This window comes from Phaethon lepturus, unplaced genomic scaffold (assembly GCF_000687285.1).
Source record: "Phaethon lepturus isolate BGI_N335 unplaced genomic scaffold, ASM68728v1 scaffold32058, whole genome shotgun sequence".
Classification (NCBI taxonomy): domain Eukaryota; kingdom Metazoa; phylum Chordata; class Aves; order Phaethontiformes; family Phaethontidae; genus Phaethon; species Phaethon lepturus.
In genome coordinates, this window is record NW_010556073.1 from 20,702 (window position 1) to 39,749 (window position 19,048).

Genomic DNA, 19,048 nt, shown 5'->3' on the forward strand with positions numbered 1-19,048 from the left:
CAGGAATGGTGAGAGAAGGACTAAAAATGCTTTTAGAGCAAATGAGAAACACAATCCAAGCACTGCCTTGATCTTGCGTAGCGCAACATTGGGTTCATCACAGTCCGTTAACGCTGAAGCCCCTGGCAAGTACAGCTGTAGGAAAGGCTGATATACTATGACAGTGATGAAAGAACAGACCTAGTCAAGGAGATGAAGATGAAAATTGCTCCCTGCTCTTTCCAGGCCAAGAAAGTCAGGTACATGTTAAGAGCAGGAAGGAATCTTGGAAGAGATGTCTGGCATAGAACAGCTGGAAAGGGCCTGGCTGCTGCTCCAAGTTCATCATCAGGAGGCCTGAGCAAATACCAAGGATGGGAGAACACATGGGACTGGGGATGCCAGAACGGCAAGAGGTAGCTCAACACTAAATGAAAGAAGAGATTAGGAGTGGACAAGTCACACACACACAGAATCATTAAGGTTGGAAAAGACTTTTAAGATCATCAAGTCCAACCATCAACCCAACATCACGAAGCCCAGTAAACCATATCCTGAAGTCCTTCCATAGCAGTACCATGAATCTCTGCAGTGGAAATGACCTATTTGGCAGAAGTCCTATCTGTTGGAGTGCTGAATTTTCCATTTCCTGTTGTAATATTTTTATGCTGCTGTGACAGAGGCTTCATCCTCTTGCATGTGCAAGACAGTGAAGGTGAATTTTTATCAAGTCCTTGCTACAAAGACTTACGCAAGGATCACTCAGAAGGGAAAGCACAGCTACAAGAATCATGTCTACATAGTACTTGAATGTTCTACTGCCGAAGTCCTTCGAAGTCAGCCTTTAAAGTACTGCAAGAACACAGAGTGACAAGCTACCAAGATTCCTGAAAAAGGCGGGCAACATGCAGAAACCACACGTGTGCAGTTATATCAGCACAAAGAGCAACTGCTCTGACAAACACCATGTTGTTCAAAGCAGCAGAGACAGGTGAAAACTGCCAGATGGGACAAAAGCAAAACAGTTTTTCCTGAAGTACCTGACTTCAGGACTTGAGCATTACTGCCCTCCACATATATAAGCCCAAGATTTTCTTAGAAATCCATCATCTCGTGAGACTAGATACAGCCATTGTAAGTCTGGGTGGACAATCTGCAATAGAAGATGGTAATTTGTGATCCCCGAAAGGCTAGTACATTGATACAGTCACAAACTGATGCAGTGAGGAGATCTGGCCTTCTCCTTCTGGATCTTCTGACTCCTTTCAACTTATTTCAGACATGGAAGGTGCTAGCAGGACCAGACAGCCAGACAACCAGTTCACAACAAATATATTACCCAAACACTGCCTTATCTTCGAATTCCTTGAACAACCAACCTGTCTAAAAGATTTAATGTAAGTGCTGCCAAAGAGAGAGCAAGTATTTTTCAGAGATCTCATAGTATTCCCATCATCATCAGCTCAGGAAGTTAAGACACTTCGTTTTTCCACAGTGTAATGAATATAATGACATAGGCACCACTGACAGATTTTTGGTCCCCATGGCACAAAGACAAGTGGACTGTATCTTGTTCGGTGTTGGTTTGTCTGGAAACACCACATCACTTTTTCCTTTTGGGGAGTGTTAGAATGAATTTACTGCCCAACTGTCAGAGAGGTAGAAGAAATTGAAAGCTCAAAATGTTTAACTTATTACATGCAGTAAAGGTGCATCTCCCTGTAAAATATTGCTCTCTTGAGAAGACTAAAAGATTGTTTTTATTTTTAAGTCTTGCAGAACAGTGGCATCTATCACTGGCCACTGGCATCTATCTTCAGTGACTCAATTTTATTGCAAACACATATAATAACATTTACCTGGTTTGTCTTTTGCCATTAAGAAGCTGCTGTGCAACTGAGGCACATTTGTCTGCATCCTGCGTAACTAGTCTGAGGTGTCGCAGTAGATCGTTGTCTGGAAACTTTTTCATTTCTGATTCTTCTATCAAAGCCTTAAAACTGATGAGACCTTTTGGGAAAGATACTAAGTTAACAGAAGTCCCCCTTTGTGATGGATTTTAAATGGTAAGGCTGAATAACACAAGATGTTAAATATATTTCTTTTTCAACTTCAGCTATATTTTGTGCCAAAGTGATTTACAATCTTCTCACACAGAGACGGTTTAGCATAATTTCTGGGATTATGACAGCTAAAATATTTACTTTAAAACATGAAATTATGTATGATTTCCTTTGACTGGCGCATAAGGATAAGATGAAAGTTGCTAAGTTTCAGAAACTAAAAACTGAAAGATTAGCCATTTAAAATTGTGTGTTGTAGACAAAAGGTAAGATACTTACTTCTTTTATTGTTAATTTTTGCCTCCAGAGCTTCGTTAACATTGCAAGCCCATTCGTTGTATGATTCTGCACGCATCTTTAGCGCATTCATCATTGGATAGAGTTCCTCCAGGGTATAGCGGTACCTACAAGTAGCAGAGAATTCAAACTCTTCAGCAAAAACTGAGGGGAGAGCAGGAGCGTGGAAGGGAGACGTATCAAGATGCGTTGGTCTACACAACACAGAAATGATCTACTATGCACCCAGGTTATACAATTAAGACATAACACCACACCAGGTTCCTCCCAAGACGATTTCAATGTTGCGAATTGCTTCAAAAAGCAATTTCAATATTACAATTAAAGCAACTGTGAATTTGTCTTAGAACAAGCTACATTCATGTAGGACAAAGATGTAACTAACAACAGGAAAGGAAAGATGACAAAAGCAAAAAGTATTACTCAGCAAGGACTGGATGTAAGGCATGACGACCTTGTCACTATAAATAAAAAAAGCAAACTAACTTATCCAGCAATTTTTGCCATTACAGAGCAAGAAGAGATGAATGCTGAAAAGAGTCTTTGTATACGAGCACAAAAAATGCACTTTGTTTTGGGGGTGCTGCATTTGCAAAGGCTGAGAGAAACAAATACTGAGACTAGCATCATTGACAAAACAGAGTAGGCACTAGATTATCAAACCGCAATATCTACACATATAATAAATATCTCCAGAACACAGTTATTTGCTGTCTAAAGCTTACCCTAGCTTATATTTGTAGGCGGGACAGGAACAGAGATCCTCAACATGGTACAAGCATACCAATAATCCAGGTTTGCATGGACAATAAACAGCAGACATGAAACAGGTGGTTTTACACTTTAAGCACTGTCGCTCATCGTCAGGAAACAGCTCAAAAGCCACTCTCTCCAAGTCAGTCACTCCCTGCAAAAGAGTATGTTACATCACTTCAAAGTCTAACGAAGAGGTGATTATTCCAAACTAAAGTATCCGAAGCTAAATTTATCAAAGGAATAATGAAGTTTAGACATAAAATATTAAAACCAGGTAGACCGAAATCTTGGTTAATGAAAAACCAGCTATTCTGACTAAATTACTAGAAGACCAAATATTATTTTAAAAGAGACATTGTGAACAGCATTAATGGGCAGATGGTAAAACAAGTTTAATGGTAAATGATTCTTTACCCAAATGGTCCTCTAAAATTAACAATGCTACTCAGGAAGGTACTATGTAGGTCTAAGCCACTGACAACACAGTACAAGTCCCAGCATGTCTTTCACACCACTGTTTGAAATGTTCCTTCATTCATTATAATATTATTTCCTACAACTCACCAGCTTATCAACCTTCTCACGCAACCTCTTCTCATCTTCAATCATAATAGCCATGTCTTTCTGAACTGTAGATGCTACCACAACATCAAGAACATCTGCTTTGGAAGCCATTTTACAGATCATCTCATCATGAGAAAACACACAGTAACGGTTTAGCAGACGGTAATGTTCCACACATTGGCGACCCAATGGTAGCTGCATTGAAAAACATTAAATAAAAGGAAAGTTTATTTGGAAAATTGCATTAAGATACTAACTTTTCATGCTACTAACCAAAAACTATCCAAATGAAAGGCCAAGACAAATCCTTCTAGCAATAATATTCATAATTCAGAATGTAAAACTAGAGAAATCAAGACCCTGAGTTCTCTATACTTCTTCTCAGTATAAGGACTGCTTATAACTCTTTTACAGTGGACACTGTGGATGCAAGTTGTTTAGCTAGGTTCACAGGGGGAATGCACTATCTGGAAGAGACCATAATTAGGGGTAACTAAATCATTAAACCACAGTGGGCTCAGAAAGACACAAGCTAAAAATACACAGAGGCTGAGGAAGAGTACATACACTTGCCCTATTCTTACCACTCGAGGGATGCCCCAAAGGCAGGTTGCAGGGCATGCTGGACTTTTTTCCTCAAATGATATGGCTGTTTTATGTAGGATGTGAACTGTGCTACCGCGTGAGAAATTGCTGACTGTGTGAACCACTGAAGTCCTTAAGTAAGCCCAGACAGAGTAAACAATTCATTATGAGCTGGGCAGGTTATTCAAAGCTTTATTTTAAGGCTGTCACTGGCCAGGCAGATAGTGATGCTCAGGTTACAGTGAGGTTACGTGTTAAGAGTCCTGTACGAAACTCATGGAAGGACAAGAGGAAAAACAGAACCAATCCAACTGATATGTGAACACAGTCACAATGCAGAAAGCTTTCTTCCAATTTTAGTAATCTCCTACTTCTAAATGACAGTTTTTAAATCTAGCAACATTTTTCGATGGGTTACATTTACAAACAGCTAAGACCTTTTTTTCGGGGGGGGGGAGGGGGTGTGTGTGCGTGTGGAGCGGGGAGTTGGAAAAGGAGTAATTTTAAATATCAGTAGCGTCAAAGGATCTTTCTGAGATCAGGCACCATGTGTCTGAGAAATCTGCTGGGAAAAAGAAATGATTACTTGTAATTTTGGAGCAACTATCCTTCATTTGTTTTCATTTTAAAAATACAAAAAACTTAGTAAATTACTATGACCTAATAATTGTAATGTATGCCTATCTCTGTTGTTTCAATGAGCTGAATGAAGCTTAGTGGGAATAAAGTACCAGTCTGTAAACCTTCTCTTTGAACATGAAAACTTTCTGTTCCCTTCTCATTAAGGTATTCTTCCCTAAAAACCTAGAGCACCTCTGCTATCCAAGAGGATGCACTCACACCAGATGCAATTCTTCTTATTTTTTTCCCCCAAAAGGACTATCAAAGTCCCTAACTGTTCTTAATGTGTGTTAAATATATCATCCAATTTAATCACAGAAGTTAAAGTAGAAAAGAAGTCCATGTCAGCCTTGTTTTTCAGCTGTAGAAAGCACTTTTTAGAGAATTCTCAGTGCAATAAACAGGAAAGTTTCATTCCCATTCAAATCATCAAAAGCAGAATTTGGGGACACAAAAGGAGTAGATTCTAGCAGCACTGGTGCATCTCATTCTAGGCATGCAAAGGACTTTGCCTACTTCCTGCTGTAAAAAATACATCAGCCCTAATGTATAATTTCAAATGGAACTTTAGGAAACAGAGAAAGCCCACAGTTCACTACAAAAAGAAATACCTTCAGCAAAACACTATGCTTCCAGTAACAGGCTTATTCTGATCCGTGGACTAGATTTCTGCGTCAGCAGCAAATTAGAGCCGTACATAACTAGGAACAACTTTGGAACTGCATACTTTATGAAAAACTGTTTTTGGAACATACCCAATCAACTGTGCAGAAGTTCACAGCTTCAGCAAAATTGAAACCCTGATTGAAGCCACTGTGGTAAGCTCTTGGAAAGGTGATGACAAACTCGCCAGCACACTGATTGGTTCGATAAACCTACGAGAAGAGACAGACAAGCATCAGGTCAAACCTAAACAGAACTGAAGGCTCTGAAGAGAATATGGATTTCCAACTCCTAGTAAGTTCTGTGATGACAGTTTTAAAACATAAGCCCCAGAAGCACAACTGGCATTTGGTAACTTGTCATATAAAAGCCTCCAAAGCAAAGTGGTTTCATTCAGCCATACCCGCACTCTAAGCCATTTTAAGTCAGCTGTCTGTGCGCTTTGCTGGCTCTGTGCACAGTTACACAGGTAAAGCACAGGGAAGGTCTCTTCAATGTGCAGCTGAAGGGGAAGAGAAATTTGGAACCTACTCAAAAGTTCATACTGATGTAAATCGAATACTCTTGGTGCTATACAATCAGCATGGAAGCAGGCAGGTCTTCCTGCATCTTTCAATTTTGGAGTCTCTCAAAGCATAGCAGACACCACAAATTTTGCTACTTTTCCCAGATTTTCCTTTAAGTCCCAAGGTCAGCTAGTCAAAAGCTAATTAAGTTGTAAAGGGACATAATTCCCATGAATAATCTAGTATGGAGTATGACGGAAACTGATGAAAAATGTTTTTAAATACCTAAGAACTTCTCAGGAAAAATAAGAGGATGTGGATGACAAATAAAGGAAGAACGGGTTTTGGCTCCTTGCCAGAAACTCTGTCAAAAAAATAAATTATGTCTAATCAGACAGACATATGAAGAGCTCCTGCCATCGTTTCCAAGGTTGAGACTAAACTTTTCAGCTGAGATACAGAAATAGAAATATACTAAGGTGGATCTCCAGAGAAGAGCTTGCCAAGCAATTCCAACAGCAATGATTCCATTGCCCATCTGTTCCTACTGGCACATTATACTAGACAAGGAAGCTACAACACACATGGAAACTACCACACCACCTCTGTAATAAAAGTGGCTGCAAATATCAGCTTTGAAGTAGGATTCAGTGCAAATGAAAGAGGGTTGGGTTTGGGGGAGTAGCACAGGAGTCCAACAACATACAGGCACTCCGTGGGCCATCAAAGTATTCGGGTTCATTATGGTGACAAGTTGGTGCAAGAGATCTGGCTGAGATTCAAATAGCTCTGGAGCAAGCTTCTTCATTACATCCTCCAGCTGTTCAGCTGCATACCCTGGGGCTCCATACCACGTTTTAGGCTCCCCCCTGCAAGATTATTAAAAAAAGTTAAATATAAGCAAACTTGTAAGTTACATTTTCAGTCTTCTGCTTTAAAATACACCATGTCAAAAGAAGGGTATATCACCAGGAAAGAATGCAAAGATCATGTACCTTCCTGAATCTTCGCATTTTACACAGGTCCCTCCCTCCAGACCTAAGTTATTAACTGCCTACATTTCTGAGCACATACTTAAGATATTCTGGGGGAAAAAAAAAAAAGACTGAAGAAGTCCTCAGTGAAGTTCTGCTGTTTCCAGCAAAACTTTAACACATAAGCTGTTTGACTTTTACCATGAACACAAACTCCCTCTTGGATCTAACAACCAAAGCCAGTTCTTTCTGCCTTGTGCATAATTGCCATGAAAGCAACATATAGTAACCGGAAATTAAACTTCCAAATTATGCAAAAGGTGTCAAGGAAAAAAAAGAAATCCACATCCTGAGTGGGAACAAAGAACTTTCAGCAACAGCTTAACCCAATGCAAGCCAGCTGAGAAAATTAAAGTTATGCAGACGTGTTCCAGTAGATATTGTTTCAGGTTTACAATGAAACTGGCTCACTGCAGCACGAAGATGAAAATGCCTTCCAACCCCTTATAGAGAGCAATGTTAGAAAAGGTATTTAGAAAAGAAGATAACAGACGAATCACCTTGTCCCAAGACTCATGAAGAGCTGTCAGAGTAAAGCAAACCCAACAGTGTTCTTTTTTTCCATAAATCATGAAGCAATGGGGAGGATTCCAGGAAAAGAGAAAAGAGTGAAGTATGAATCCAGAAGCATACTCCTCACACCTAGAAGCTTATTCCTGCACTCAAACAGCACATCATTCATGGTGAGGAGGACAGCGAGCAGGAGGGACTGTGGAAGGGCAGTTACATTGGTATCACAAGGAGTAGCACAAGTAGAGTCGTCACTTATGTGATGTTAAATGACTATGCAGCCTTGGACTTGATCACCATCTTGGAACAATTCTGTGAATTCATGAAGACCAGCCACAGATGCAACTAAAAACTGTCCTGTGTCCTGACCCAATACTGGGTGGGTCAAGAATTCTGCTCCTTGATACAGTGTCAGTGCCAAGGAATGGATGACAGCAGTTACGAATTACGCTAACTTGGACCAGGATACTGGTACCGGGGTCTCTGGACTTAAGGAAAACAGATAATGGAGAATGATACAATTCTAACAGATGTCTTGAGGTGTCAGCCTTATGAAGGCAGCAAGCTGCAGAATGGATGAAGGTGACAGTTCTTTCTGCATGGCTACCTGACAGCTCCACATTACTGCCTTTAGAAATACTAGCGTCAATGATGGTAATTCTTTCTGTAACCAGGACTGACATATTTACTTATTTTCAAGCATCTTTAGAAGTAAAGATTTGGTTTTTTTCCTTTTACCATTTCAAGAACTAACACAGTATTTAGAGTCATGCAGGAGAACTATTGCCTTCAACTCCATGAAAAGTCTGCTGCTGTAGCCTGGTTCACTTGGGACTATCTGCTCAAAATACTGTACCAGGATATAAGCTTCTTCAAGGCACATGGGAACACTGAAGATGGAAATGCCAGCCCTAGTATTTGACAAGAACAAGTCCTGCCTTCTGAAGTCTTTTCGGAGTTTGGAGCATTGCTTCTTCAATGGCAGGTCATTAAGATTGACTCCTCTGGCCAAGAACAGTATTAATCTCAACTGCACATTGCTCTCCAACAGGCTAAAAAATCCCAGACTTTAACCTCTAAACTGAGGGGAAATACAGAAGAATATCTGCAAATGAAAAGCCAAGACATCAAGGACTTTCATGGTGGAGAAGAAAAAAAGGCAGGCAGGGCAACTTTCGCATGTCTCTGTGAACGTATGTACACATATGCATGTATGCACTTATGCATTTGTCCTGGACTGCAATTCAGGACAAATTATGGAGGGCGTAATGCCATTCTAACAATACTGAGGGAAGGTCTCCTAGAAGAAATGTTTCTACTGGAAACAGAAAAACTCTCCTGAGAACTCAGGTGAAAAAAAAACCCTTACCAACAAATGACAAAGATCATTTTTACAATGTAATCCTGATCACTCATTTACTTAGCCTCACTCAAACATTTGTTTTAACAATGTCAAGTACTAAGAAAGCAAGCGAATTAAGTCACTGACTACTGACTGAGCTACAGCAGCAGCAGCTGTTTCAAGGAGCAGCAATTGAATAATCAACCAAAAAGACAATCTACTGAATAGCAGCTGGGATATGGTTTTCCCATTTTTCTGGAATACTTAGGTGAACAAGGAAAGAAAAAGAGCTTGACAGGTTTCAGGAAGAGGGACAAGAATAATTCAAACACCAGAAAAGCTGTTGTAAGGTAAGAAGGTTTCAGAAGTTCATTCTATTTAGAATATCAAAGAGATGGCAAAGATCTGTCCTGATTACAGTTGACAAGTGTTCGCTTGATGAGAGGATTTATGATAGAATGATCTATCTAACAGACAAAAAATATGCAGGATCTTAAGATTGTTAGTTGAAGCTAGATGATTTAAAAAAAAAAAGCTTGTATGGTTTTTTTAGGGTTTTTTTTTTAGTTTTACATTGAGCAGAATAAAACATTTGATGGAGTTCTGCATCTCTCATGGATTTTTTAAAACTGGGAATGGACGTCTCTTTCCAAAATATGACCTCTTGTCCAAAAGCAAATCAATGCAGGAATCACACTGTACCAAATTTAACCCTGCTGCGATAGAATTGCAAGGTTTATTCTGGTCTGAACTCTATGCATCTGGTTTTAGTCCACTAATTAAAAAGGGAAGGGGCAATGAAAGGGAGATTGCTTCTCAGGCTGAGTTTATCCCTCAAACTCACCAATGCAAATAGTTAATCGAATAGCTCCAGTGGTCTTCTATATGCCAACAAAATGAAGAAAAGCACATTCCTACATATAGCCAGGGTAATTTCATTCCACATATGTCTGCAGTGATGTGAGCAAGAACAGACTGCTCCATCACAGGCATGTTGTTTAAATTCCAGCCACTATCAAGGTATTCCTGAAAATTGAACAGAACATTCACAGGTTTATACAACATGAAGTAAAAAATCCAAGAAGGTAAAACTGCCCTAAGAGCAACAGAAGAAAAGCATCTTTTCCCAACTGAAAAATATAACAAACAGGTCAATGAATCAAAGAACAAAACCTCCATTCTCTTTGCTCTTTTCACAAACCTTATCTGACTGCTTTGTTAAAACGATACTTTTTTTTTTAAGTTTGGAAGTTAATAAATAACTTCTAGAATAAACCTGTGGCTTTTAATGCCTGATCACAGCAAATTTTATTTATTCGAAACTCTGATGTAATTGTCCTCTTCAAATACTCTGCCATATACACAAAACAAACGCTTTGCAACCCAGTCCCATTATTGTGCTTTGAACCAAAGAGACTTGTTTAATGAAGAACACACTGAACTAAGACAGACCTACCTCTTCTTCTGGTCTAACTTTAAATTTCCCACCCCTAACTGGGAAGCCACTGCCAAATTCCTTTGAAGCAATATCAGCTCCATATTCTACTGTCACATCCTCTTCAATGGTACTAACAAGTCTCCAGAATTCTTTTTCAACCAGCTCGGTGGGGACCATCTAGGTACAAGAAGAAAAACAAGGAGTATATACTGAGGGATCAGTATATAAAAAGCATGTGCATAAAAGCTATCTCAGGGAGGAACCTCCATTAGCTTGAAGCATTTCCCCATTTCAATATTGTTTCACAAGAGAAAAAAAAAATGCAGCAGAAAGATGATTCCACCCAGGACATGCTGCTGCTTTGTTCTCTCACAAACGGGTGACAGTTAGAGAGTATTCTCTTCCTTACAGACAGTTCTACAGTGAAAAAAAACCCCAAAACCCAAGAAGCCAGTGGAACAAGAAACCATGACACCAGCAAGAACAAGGATTCACTGATGTAAGCGAGAACCTCCAATTTGGTATTTCATCTCCCATTCAAAACTGGAATTCTCCCCTTCCCCACAGAAGTTACATATTTTAACTAAGCACAGAAAATGACATCTACATTATGGCATCAGGATAAATACACAAACATACATGTACTGGCATGTTAAAATAGTCTGACTTGAACGCATCTGCCATTTCCCCAAACGTGCGAAGCGTATAGTCTCTTGCTGCTTGTTCAAAACCAAATGCTTCTTGAGGCTTATTACACTCCTGCAGTTGAAAAGATAATTATTTCTATAGTATATTAATAACACAATCTATGCTCAGGTTTTACACAAATGGGCTATTAAAGCATCTGATGGGAAGAAGGCAGGACACCTGGCCTAAATGAAATGACTGCCCCAAGTCACATAGAGTCAGAAAAAGAAACTACCCTGCTTAATTCAACAAATCACAATATTTATTTATCTATAAATCTGCATAAACTTTAATGAAGTAATATACCCAATTTCTCTTTCCTCTAATAGTGCTAAGCAAAGAAAAGATGCACAGACCTCCACATTGAAGCACCCAGCAAGACTCCAATTTTAAATACAAGAGAAAGGTGCCAATTAAAATCCAGTGTATTCTTTAATATTTTGGAGCCAAAAACTGATTTAAGTGATAGCTTTCCAATTTGAAGCATACCCAGTCTTCATTTTAGCTTTACCCTCCATCACCTTGTTTGCACAACCTTAAGTAATAACAAATCGTACTTTCAAGCCCTAGGATCAAGTTTAAAAAAACAACAAAAAACAAACAAAAACCCCAAAACAAAAACGAAACCAAAACAAAACACCAAACCACAAAATAAAAAATAACCTTCAGCCTAACTTTTACAGTTTGTCAGATTACCTGAGCCAAACACTGGGGACACCTCCAGTCTCCTTTGGGAACATCATGAAGGGGTGGAATTAAACAAAAGGTATGGTAACTGTCATCACAGCCATCACACAAGAGGAGGCGGTCCTCATCATTACCACTGCCACATAAGAGACATACATACAAGTCCACCTGTAATAAAAAATTGCCAGAGTGGGAATTCGAGCACTTAAGGTAACTCACAGTGAAAGAGCAGTTTGGTAACTCGGTCATCTGTGACATTTGCCAAAGCTTATTTTTACTTTCTCTCTGAAATGGAAATGAGACAAGGAAACACAAAATATTTATGTAAAAGTTTAGATAAGTCCCCTTGTAAGTCAAGGAAGGACCACAAGGGTTGCAAGCCCTTCCATATATTTTTTCCCAAACGACAGCAAGACTTCATTCAATCGCCAGGACAGTTTAAGTCAGTGGTACTGCGCATTCAGCTTGTATAATATAACCCTGTTGGTCCTCACAAATCCTTTTTTTGTTGCTCTCACACGCAGCATGTGTGCATGGATGTTTCATCCTCCTCCAAGACCAACTGCCTGGAGCCTCAGAAGAGAGAAAGGGGCTCCTCTTGATGGGAGTGTTCCTCTTTTTCTGCAGGGATGCTGGCCAAACCTCCATTTTAATTTGGATAAGCACCAGCTTCCCAGCAGAGCTCTGTGCTTTTGGGCAGGGGGGAGCTGTTAAAGGCCGATGGAGGTTTCACCCAGCAGCTACCAAGCCCCAAGGAAAAGGTGCGGGCACTCCCAAGGTGGGGAGGGGTGCCTGTTGCCTGTCCTATGCCACCCCTCATTAGCAGCAGACTGGAAGGCTCTTCTCGGATGCAGAAGAGAGGACAAGCAGGCCCCGTTGTCTTACGTTAAAAAAACCAAGCAGCATCTCCTGCTCCTCCCTGCAACCTTTTTTTTTTCAACCTTTTTTTTTTTGGGGGGGGTGGGGGGAGGCAGGGGTGTCAAGCACCTACTATTTGCACATTTCATTCTCAAGTGTCTAGCTATAGGTGTGGGTCAAATGAAGAACATTTCTGGTTTTACGAAGGAGCCAAGTAGCGGCACAGACAGAAAGAATTTCAGTATTATCTCCTCAAAGTGAGACGAACTATCACAGCTTTCAGTTTGGGGGTTTTTTTGGAGGGGGAGTGGTGGTGTGTGGAGAGCTGGAGCAGAAACAGCATTGCGTTTTTTAAGGAGCATTTGAACAACAAAGCTTTCAAGTTAGTGCTGAAATTGCGGAATCAGTGGCAGGGCTGCTGGAGGGCTGGGGGGTCTGCTGGAGAGCTGGGTGCCAAAACTCGCATTAAACCCCCCTGAGATTAAAAAGCAATGGGGAGAGAGACCACAGAAGAACCACTTCTTTCAAAATGCTTATTGTGAGACTGTACCTTGGAGACAAAAAACAAGCTACTTTAGTTATAGATAGTGAAACTCAACTATCCTGTTATTTTCAGCTTTGTAAGAGCATGAAGCTTTACGAGCACGTACATTCCAGCAGGCACAGATACTGCTTTGTTTCAACCACAGGGTTACATGAATAATAAAAAAGCGTCCTTAGCGTGATGTAAATGACATGAGATTTCACTACATACGCAAGAGGAACCCAGAAACACCTGCAATCGATACGAAGCAGCAGGAAGGCAGGGCATACTCACAGCATTAGTGGGTTTTTTAGATCGGACTTTGGCTTTGTCTTTCTCTGGCTCCCCAGCACGGTCTCTCTTCTCGGGAGGTTTCACTGTGCTATGCATTTCCTTTTCTGGAGCAACAGCAACAAAACCCATGAAGACATTACAAAAAGTTCTAATGCTCAGCATGCCTTGTTATTATTTATTTTATTTGCTATTACTTGTTAGAGTGCATCACTCCAAGTTGTTTGTTGAATTACTTGTTATCCCATACACAAACTTGTTTCAGGTAAGCTAAGGAAAGATTTGAACTGCTGTAATGGCTACGGAAACCGGTATTATCAGAAAAACCAAGCATTCCATCACGAACTAGCAGTGACTATCACAGCCCACATTTTTTGACAGGGTATTTTACATCCCATTTAAGTTAATTTAAATGAAATTCTGAGTATCTTCATAAGCTAAGATTTTGTTTCCATGTAGTGTTAACACATCTAGTTGAATTACTCCATCAATTCTACAGCAGCATGTCACACGGAGACATGAAACAACGCTACAGCTTCCTACAATGATCTTCACGCTTCAGGTTCTTGCAGCAGTAGCTTTCATGAAAACATATCATCAATGACAAGCATGACAAAGAAGCAGTTCCTCTACAGTCTTACACTCTGACCGAATTTGGGTGTATCTTCATTCCTGACACCACAAAAAAAACCCAAAGCACCACACACTCAAATCCATACAACAGAGTGTGGAGAACGCCAGGGCTCTGGTGCTCAGGACAAGGGGCGATGAATTTCTTAGCTGAAGTTAGGAGTGAGCTACAGACCTTTACACCTGGCCATGAGACAATCTGAAGCATTCCCTGGAATCCGAGAGCTAACAAAGATATTAAAGAGAAGAATGTCTACATCTAATGGAAATTTAAGCTTTAAAAAGATTTCTAGAGCTTTTTCCTTCTACTCTTCAGGGGGAAAAGGCAAAAAGGTTAATGGCTAGAGACACGCCTTAAAGAAAAAAAATTATCAAATTAAAAAAGACCTCAACCTACACAACATCTTGGGAAAAAAAAAAACAACAAAGGAGACTGACAAACTGCTTAGTTAATTTCAATTATTAAGTAGCTGTAAATGGTTCCTACATTTGCTCTGCCAAATTATTTGTAAACAAACTTATTCTTTTGTTTGATGTTTGAAATGTTTGATTAAATGTTTCATTTTGTTGGAATTAAACATTTCTCCTCAGTCTGAAATTATTCTTAAGGACAGATAACAAACAACAGGCTCAGGACTATTGATAGAAGCAATTTAAAAACTGTATTACATGAACTTTATCATTAAGTTCACAACACACTATCTTTCGCCTTCATGAGTTTCATTTCCTGATTTCAAATTCAAATTCTTTCCTAAAAGTGTCTGAAATCTGATACATTCTTAAAATAGTTTCCTCTATTTAAAGCTCGTCGATTGATGCTAGCTATTTAAAATACAAAATTAAAATATAGCTCAAATGTGATTTCTGATCAAGTTTAAAGGAGAAATTTTCTTTAATTGAAAATATCTTCTTCTCAAATAAAACTCAAATACTCACAAAACAAAAAAAAGATTTCAGAGCCATAAAAGGACTTTTACAATAAATTACAGTTTAAAAATAAAGTTAACAGGAGTATTTTTTACAAATACTTTTAATTGTTCCAACTGCTGAATTTAACTGTGGCCTTAAAAAGAGTTTGTACAAAGTTACAGAAATTGCATTCACATTTTTGTTTCACTCCCTTCTTGCCACTCACCATTTTCACACTTTGGAGGTGCACATCCCATTCTACGTCTCAGATTATGAGTTCTGGCTTCTGGGGGATCAGATTCAGTTTTAATATTGGTTGCCTTAAAAAAGGGGAAAAAAAAAGAAAAAAATCAGTAATGTCCTTAGACGGAACACTTTGGTTTTACACTGTATTTGGGAAAACATTCACCGCCATCTAAACTCGCGCCTGCTTGCCCAAGTACAGCCCCCCAGTTCTGGGACACCCAGCTGGCTGCTGCACACGATGCTGCGCCCGAAGAGATCCCACCTGTGCTCGCCGCCTCCTGCGCCCAGAGCTGCTTCGGCTCTGAAGCAGGGAAGAAGCTGGCCAAGTCCAGCACCGAGTCCTAACAACAGAGTGCCTAGTAAGCTCCGAATAATTCTCTGCAAGTCTCTACAGTTGAGTAACTTTATTTAAAAAAGAGTTTCGAGATAACACAGGGAACAACCTGGAGAGATCTGAAAGGCGATCCTACAAATGCCTGTACCAATAATGATACCAGGTTTTTAGTTTGATTGCAGTGGGACTTGGTAAGAAGCAAAGGAGCAAGGAACTTTGGGCTTTCATAAATTTTCTTTTACTCTTGAGAAGCAGAACATACTCCAGTCTTCTACGCAGGCAACTGGGTGTATTGTGGAGCTTTCAACACAGAATAATGGTTTTCCATTTAATTCTTTTTTTCTTCCCTAAAGTTTTGAGATTGTGGGGAAAACAATTCTCAAATCCCTCAGCGTACAAATGGGTTTCCCCAACATTGTATTTTTTTAAGCCTGATTTCTTAAGGATATGAGGTCATGCAACCACTCTCTTGCTAGTCACACAAGTCAGTCCCGTGTCAACCACTCTCTGAACTCCAAATAATGGGACTTCTTGGCCAAGCTCTAAAAGCATGACTTCCAGCCTGAATGCATCACCAGGTATTTGAAGGAGTGGGGTTTGTTGCTGTTGTGTTTGGAGTTTCTTTTGTAGGCTTTTTTGGTTGTTTTTATTTATTTATTATTTTTACAGAGTTGGTTTTCACATTATTTCCCATTCACTTTTCATGTTCTCTTTGTCCAAATTAGTCTCCATGAGACCAGGCAGAGGTCGCATTGTGTAAGGTATGCAAAAACACGCTGTTCACTATATTTAGTAAGACTGAATCAGAATCGGTTTGCACTGATCCTCAAGCAGCGCAGCAACAGATGCCCCATCTTCTGCCTCTTCAACTTCTATGGGTTGCACCCATATTCTGGGCTTAGGCCTCTAGTTAGCGTCACCAGAGCAGCGCTTTTTTTCCAGTCTGAGCCTTTTATTGTATCGATTCAACTCACACACAGTTCCGCAGCATTGTTCTGGTCTTTTACACTTATCTTTTCTACATCAAGCATCTAAATCCTTTGCATTTCAAATCCAGCCTATGACTGTCATTGCCCTTTTCCTTTCTAATTATGAACATTTTCTCCTAAGTGTTTACTAACCAGGTAGAAAAGGGCAAGGTAAAACTATGTGTCTTACAGCTGCAAACTAACACTTATCCCACAGGCTGTATTTTTTGCTAGTAAGAATAATTTACAGTACTTTCCTGTAGTTCACTTATTTTAAAGGTTTATGTAGTAGATGGTTAGGCTTTGAAAAGCATGAAATGTCAAACTGGTAAACCTGAGAATGAACTTAGGTTTTACAATTTAAGACACCGACAAATCCTTGTATATCTCGTTAGAGCAGACAGTAGACACACATTAACTACTTTGCAACCAGTCAGCGCAAAAATCAACTGCTTCTAGCTTCAATGTAGAATAAAATGGATAAAAACCAGAAACACATTAACAAAACTTAAGTTTTGGAAATTATTGTCTTAAAACACTACAGCTCCTTGCTAAGCAAGTCAGTCCGTGCTGCTTAATTCAGCCTTACCTCTGTATGGTTCAATCCTATTCTTAATCAAGTATTTTCTTTCCAAAAAATTCGGTGCCTGACATCAGTAGTGCTTAGGGAAAGGGCTGAGAGGGTAGCCTTGCATTTTGGCTAAGTATGGGCAGTTAGTTTCCATAGAAAAGACAAAAACAACACTGACTGACAAAGAGTGCACAGCTGACACCACTGTCAGAGAAACAGCTAAAATTTTAGTATGTATTTGCCCTGCTGCTGTTAATCCGTAAAGGATACGTGAGAAACAGCATCTTTCAACCGGAGGCAGATACTTAAAATTAAAACTTTCAGATCAAAATACTGATGTTTATTTGAGTGGAAAAGCTTTAGAAAACATTAATTATAACTTATTAACTAAGAATAATTGTAGGCAGAATTTGCAAAAAGTAAGCCGTACTACTTCGTAGTACTAAAGAGCAAGACTAGAACAATGGGAATTAACAGAGAGTCTGAAACAAATAGAAATCTGGATTACAAACAGAGTCAGTCATGACCTTCCTAACTCATGATGTCACCACTAATGACCGCCTCCTGGGAATAAGCCTCCCCTACTCTTCATCTGCTCAAACAAAAGAAATAGTAAACTCTCTGAAGGCAGGAACATCAGTCTGGAAAGACTGAAGTCACAGTATTACAGTTTTCCAGCAACGAAGGAGACACATCATGATCTCCTTCACAGGAGAACTCTATGCAGATACAATCAATCAATTTTATGCTTATCCAAATAAATATTATTTTGTAGGCACATATAAGATTAATCCTGTTTGATTGTACAAAACCATATTGACTTAATGTTATGCAATGTTTTCGTCACTTTGCATGGTGAAAGTATCACAAACTGATAGAACTCAAGAGCAAAAAAAAAGAAATACAACAATGTTAATATTATAACAAAAGCCTTCTCTGTTCTAACATCTGGCTTCAACTCATGAAAGATTTACAGAAACCTTCCAACACATTTAAAGAATAACTATTGTTCACTGGCTATCCTCTGAGGAAATGACAGAGATCAAAGCTGCAAAAGACAAGCTTAATTTCTAGAATCTGACACCTGTATTTTAATCTATAAGCGCATATTATTTATAATCATCCTAAAAACATTATTATAGCGTACACACTCATAGCTAACATGTAAGTGGAACAGCTTCAGTAAAAGAGCCTCTCAGAACTGCAAACCTCAGTAACACACTTTTTAAAGCATCACATAATCCTTTACCGTATTATTTATAATCTATGTAGTTATAAATACTTAGGTATGTCTAACAGTTACTAAGAAAGCTGTTTGCTGTGCATATACATTTAGTGATCTGATCAAAATAACATTTGTCCTGTGACTTAACTAAAACCAGTTGCGCCACGTGCCTAGGCAAACTATCACTGCGTTAGGATTTCAAGTTCGATCACCACAGAGCACTTCCCCATCTAAAGACAGATTATCTCACCTCTGCTCTTAGGCGTTTTGCTCGACGAGCAGGTGGACAAGTTTCAGATGGCTGAACAGACTGTCTCTGTGGAATATCGTGGGGCTTATATTCCTTGTCCTTCGTGTCACTGGTGAGATCTGGTTTCTGCAAGCACTACAGAGACACCATTTGATTACTTAATTTCTGCCTTCCACTTCGAATACAAACTTTGTGCAGAACAATTTCCTGGCTAATGTGAAAGAATGTAGACAAGGCTTTAATAATTACTGTGCTGGGTAAATAAAAACAGTTAGTATTTATGACAATTCTAACATCACCTATTTGAACAAGTCACAGAATCATTTTTTACTGAATGCAATAACCATAATAAAGGATCTTAAATAAAGCTGAAGTCATCCTTCAAATTTGATGAGCACCAAACATTCCTCTATGGGAATACCAACAACAATTCTGCTAGTAAATGGTGCTTTTGGAGCATCAACAACATACTGGAAACTGCTACAGTGTTCTCAGCTTGCATTACTGTAAC

General features: G+C 39.3%; 1 protein-coding gene across 1 annotated transcript in view; it reads right to left on the bottom strand.

Annotated features, from left to right (window-relative positions):
* Nucleotides 1-19,048, bottom strand: part of KDM5B (lysine (K)-specific demethylase 5B) — a gene marked incomplete at its 5' end in the record, with an annotated part of 43,637 nt that overhangs the window by 18,097 nt on the left and 6,492 nt on the right. Inside the window, 13 exons of the mRNA XM_010292368.1 lie at nucleotides 1,839-1,989; nucleotides 2,322-2,446; nucleotides 3,065-3,246; nucleotides 3,660-3,854; nucleotides 5,621-5,740; nucleotides 6,741-6,903; nucleotides 9,765-9,946; nucleotides 10,377-10,535; nucleotides 10,998-11,117; nucleotides 11,742-11,900; nucleotides 13,408-13,511; nucleotides 15,170-15,263; nucleotides 18,538-18,672. Coding sequence (XP_010290670.1) covers nucleotides 1,839-1,989; nucleotides 2,322-2,446; nucleotides 3,065-3,246; nucleotides 3,660-3,854; nucleotides 5,621-5,740; nucleotides 6,741-6,903; nucleotides 9,765-9,946; nucleotides 10,377-10,535; nucleotides 10,998-11,117; nucleotides 11,742-11,900; nucleotides 13,408-13,511; nucleotides 15,170-15,263; nucleotides 18,538-18,672 — 1,889 coding nt within the window. The remainder of the gene's footprint in view (nucleotides 1-1,838; nucleotides 1,990-2,321; nucleotides 2,447-3,064; nucleotides 3,247-3,659; nucleotides 3,855-5,620; nucleotides 5,741-6,740; nucleotides 6,904-9,764; nucleotides 9,947-10,376; nucleotides 10,536-10,997; nucleotides 11,118-11,741; nucleotides 11,901-13,407; nucleotides 13,512-15,169; nucleotides 15,264-18,537; nucleotides 18,673-19,048) is intronic.